General features: G+C 47.9%; 1 protein-coding gene across 1 annotated transcript in view; it reads left to right on the forward strand.

Annotated features, from left to right (window-relative positions):
- Positions 1–813: 813 nt before the first annotated feature.
- Positions 814–4,463, forward strand: part of LOC104404111 (plexin-A4-like) — a gene marked incomplete at its 5' end in the record, with an annotated part of 32,119 nt that continues 28,469 nt past the window's right edge. The window contains one exon of the mRNA XM_010012461.1: positions 814–973. Within this exon, the coding sequence (XP_010010763.1) occupies positions 814–973 (160 nt within the window). The remainder of the gene's footprint in view (positions 974–4,463) is intronic.

A 4,463-nucleotide genomic window follows, 5' to 3' on the forward strand; every position in this document is an offset into this window, starting at 1 on the left:
CCCAAACCATTCTATGATTCTATGATTTTCAATAAATAACATTCTTCTGAAAAGAGTCTGGGTCAGTCCATGACTCTGCAGAAGATGGATAAACTTAGGGCTGAGAAGTTGAAGAGCCGTTTTACCTGAACTGTCAAAGTTAAGTGGCAAAGCAAGGAGGTCACTACTGAATTACATCTCCTTGCCAGCTCTCTAGGAGCATGGAATGGGTCAGAGGCCAAGAAAAACTCTGGAGAGCCCTTTGGATGTCAGTTCGGCTCCATCCAGGGTCAGGCCTCATTGCATTTTTAATGGTTTCTGTGAAAAGAGTGTGTGAACCACCATTGTCTAGTACTATATGGATTAATGCCATTTCTACAGAACCTAAGTTGGTACCCATGGGCTTTCTGTTATTAAGTGTATTGAAGATGATGAGGAGATGAAGCTCACATCTGAGGAGCTGTTTCCACACATAGAGCAGTTTCACCTCACAGAAATAAGCTGCATCAGACACAAGCTCAGAACAACCTTCACATCAGCCTCAATTCACTGGCTGCAACATCTGGAAGCCCATCACACTTAGCTGAGAGCCAAATGTTGAGTTACCTTAGGCAGTGGTAAGAGGTTGAGAGCAGCACAGGCACAGATGCATGGAATCCTCCTGCGTACAACCATATCTGTGTGCTCTCTTGAAGGAGACAATACTTCTGGTACACACTTTTCCCTTTATTGCACCATGGATCCCTCTAGCTCATAGGACACAGAGACCAGCAAGAAGGGCAGCCCCAGAGTACCCGTGCTGCTGTGAAATGGGTCTCATTGCCTCTCTCTCAGGTCCTGAGCTGCGTGAACCCCGACAACGTGAACAGCCCCGAGATCCCAGTGAAGATCCTAAACTGTGACACCATCACACAGGTCAAGGAGAAGATCCTCGATGCCATCTTCAAGAACGTGCCCTGCTCCCACCGGCCCAAAGCTGCTGACATGGACTTGGGTATGTGGGTGCACAATGGGCCCTCCTTGCCCCCAGGCAAGGGGGAGAGGGGAGGTGGGAGACAACCAGACTCAATCCAGACACTCTTTTCTGTGGCAAGGTACCACCTTTCCAGACTGAGTGTACCCCTGGTGCTTATGTAAGGCACAGCAGCAATGGTGAGAGGGCAGAAAGGACTGATTAAGTTGATGTACATGCTTCTGGCTTATGAAATCCTTAACTTTGAGGCCCATCCTGCTTTTCTGCCCACAGAATTCAACTTGGATATGGGTATGGAATAGGCATGACTGGGGTTGTTCTTGCTGTCCTGCCAAAGACCCCAGGAAAAAGAGTACCAAATGCCCAGGGTGATGTTGCCAGCAATGTTGAGGCTGCAGAGATTTATTCCTAGCTCTTCTCTGAATAGGGAGGGTTTGGATTATATATATCTTCTTGCTGAGATAGTCACAGCCCAAGCAGTATTAATTACTTGTTGTGCAGGCACAGGAAAGGGGATGAGGCATCCTCCATTCAGTGGGCTGCATCCATCTCACCCTGACCGCTTCCCTCTCCCACCAACAACAGCGGGGCTGGGAGCTGATGCTGTGAGGTTTCCTTTCTGCAGAGGACTAGGATGTCTTAAGGAAAGATTAGCCTTTCTGGTTATGAATTCATGCTTGCTTTATTTCTCAGTAGTTTGCTCCTTCGTGCATTGCTCTTCTTGGAGGGGGGAAAAAGCAGTACCAGCTTCACTCACATTTCTAAGCAGTTGTGCTGTTGAGCTCTGGGGCACACTGGGATCCGTACAGCCCAGTGCAGGGGTGCTTCTGAGGCCAAAAATCCATTTCTGCTCATATTCTGTATCAAGGATGCTGGGAGCAATGAGATATCTGAAGTTGGGGTCCAGAGGCAGACGTGTTACTGCACGCGGAGGCTACTATCAAAGAATATAGAAAACTTGGTCAGGGCATTGCTGAGGTGTCTGGTAGGGAGCTGGGGTCTGCATTGTGGCTGTATCCGCCAGAATCTGCCCTCAGTGAGCTTCAGTGAAAGAGACTTGAGTGGAAAATGATGGAGTTTATAAACCCCAGCAAAGTAGAGGAGGAACCAAAAGGAGAAGGAATGGACTGACGCCAAGAAACAATTCACAGCAATAACGGAGGGAGGAATGAGAGGTCGGGGGTTAAAGTTAAGTGTCTGTCTGTATGTGTGTATGTTTAGGGGAGGAGGGGATTCCTGACAGAAGTTACAGCAAGATTCCTGCTCATGAAAGGCACCAATGTAGAATAATGAAACAACCTGTCAAAACCAGAGGCAGTAAAGAACAGATCATATATATCATTAAGAAAGGACCTGGGATGATACTGGAGCTGCTGTGGGTCAGTGAGCAGGGGAATGGTGGGTGAGCATCAGGGTAGATAGGGCAAGGTGCCAGTGCATATTAGATGGAGGAATGGGGTTTACAGCCAGATCTCTTGACTTGTCTGGTGTTGGATGGTGGCCACACAGCCCATTACATTTGGATCTAAGACTGGGTGTGAGTGGAAAATAGTTTGTTCTGCTGTGGGGGTGAATGATCCATCCAAAATCTCCTTATTAAGGAGATGGGCTTTGGACAAGGGCCTGTAGGGACTGGACAAAGGGGAATGGTTTTAACTTGCCAGAGGGGAGATTGAGATGAGCTCTTGGGCAGAAGCTCTTCCCTGTGAGGGTGCTGAGGTGCTGGCACAGGGTGCCCAGAGGAGCTGTGGCTGCCCCATCCCTGGCAGTGTTCAAGGCCAGGTTGGACACAGGGGCTTGGAGCAACCTGCTCTAGTGGAAGGTGTCCCTGCCTGTGGCAGGGGATTGACACTGGATGAGCTTTAAGGTCCCTTCCAACCCAAACTATTCTGGGATTCTATGATTCTATGATAATGAGAGGCAGGAATTTTACCTGCATGTTGCAAAGACCAGGGATAAATTAGAGTCCACAGATTTCTGCTGTAGCTCTGACAACTGACAGATACACAGGGTGTGCGTGCAGGGTCCCAACTGGAGCCTGACAATTTTGCATCCAGTACTGTTGCTGTTTTAAGAAACATTGACCTTTGAGTGGTGCTGAGGACCAGCAAGTTCCAGAGCGTATGTATGAGAGTCCGCACCCCTTAGAGGACAGGAGACTATGAGCAGCTGTTTGTCCATTAGCACTGATAATGCAGTTAGTGTGGAAAAAACCCTAACCAAACCAAACCAAACACAAAAAGACCCCTCATCTAGTAGAAGGGTCTTGCCAGCAGCAATATAGATGCAGAGTCCTTTAGCACAGCAGCTAACAAGATGTGAGGAGCATGGGTGAAGCAGAAACAAGAGGATTCCCACATCCAGCCACTGCTTCAGCCCAGCCTTTTTGCAGGAAAAGGTGTTTGTGGGGACCTGTCACCCTCCAGTGACAGTGAAGGCAGCAAAGGAAGAACAGAAAGCACTGCTGGCCATTAGGAAGCAGGACTGAGCTCTCAGGATCAACCTGCCCCAGGCTGAATGCTCAGAACTTAAGGTCCTTTCCAACCCTAGCTATTCGATGATTCTAACTGCAAAGGCAGCTGGATTAGCCCTGCCAGTCCATGCTTAACAGTAGGTCAGAGCAGATGACTCTAATCTAGCCTTGAAATTGATGTTTTTCTAAACAGCAACACCATTTTCTATTACCATTACAATTTGCTGGGCTTTCTGTCCATACTGAGGCCAGATTGCTCCGATGGAAGAAAGCAAACAAGCTAATGAGTTGTTCTGAGTTGTTAAACTCAGCATAGCTGCAGGCAGAGTGACTCGTATGTGTCGCCAGTGTCATAATGTTTGGCAGTTACCCAGACAACTCATGGAGGGGGTTGTCAGATGAAAGCACTTATTTTGGACACCCTGAGGTTATGTTTTAGTCCATACCCCAAACTGCAGCGCTGTGGGTAAAGGCTTCTTTCTACAGTGCCTATTTCTGTTATCATTATTTTACAAAGCCCTCGCCATAAATAAAATGCCCCATGTTTGGGAAAGCATTAGGATGTGAGGATCACAAACCAGGAGTTCGGCTTCATGATGATGAACTTAATCTTCCCTGTGCTTCAGGTGCTTTTTGAAAGGGAGCTACTAAGTTGGCTGCATTGCACTCAGTAGCCTCAGGCTCTTTGTGGACCATGCCAGACAAGCTTTCACCGTTTCACCAACAGTACAGTACTGTACTAGGAGGTGGGGGTCAACGTTTAGAAGCCATTTAAACTGGGTCTAACTCTAGTATATATGCAGTAAGGCAGAGACTTTGCATATACAGCATTAACTATTTCCCAGAAATCTTTCATCTAAATGTTCTGACATGAACATTTTCCCCCTGCAACCTTTCTCCACCCTGGCAGCAGAGCTGAGTTTCTCCTCTCTTCCTAGAGCCACAGACTGGTTTGGATTGGAAAGGACTTTAAAGCTCATCAAGTTCCAGCCCCCTGCCACAGGCAGGGGCACCCTCCCCTAGAGCAGGGTGCTCCCA

The sequence above is a fragment of the Nestor notabilis genome, unplaced genomic scaffold (genome assembly GCF_000696875.1).
Source record: "Nestor notabilis isolate BGI_N333 unplaced genomic scaffold, ASM69687v1 scaffold1324, whole genome shotgun sequence".
NCBI lineage: Eukaryota > Metazoa > Chordata > Aves > Psittaciformes > Psittacidae > Nestor > Nestor notabilis.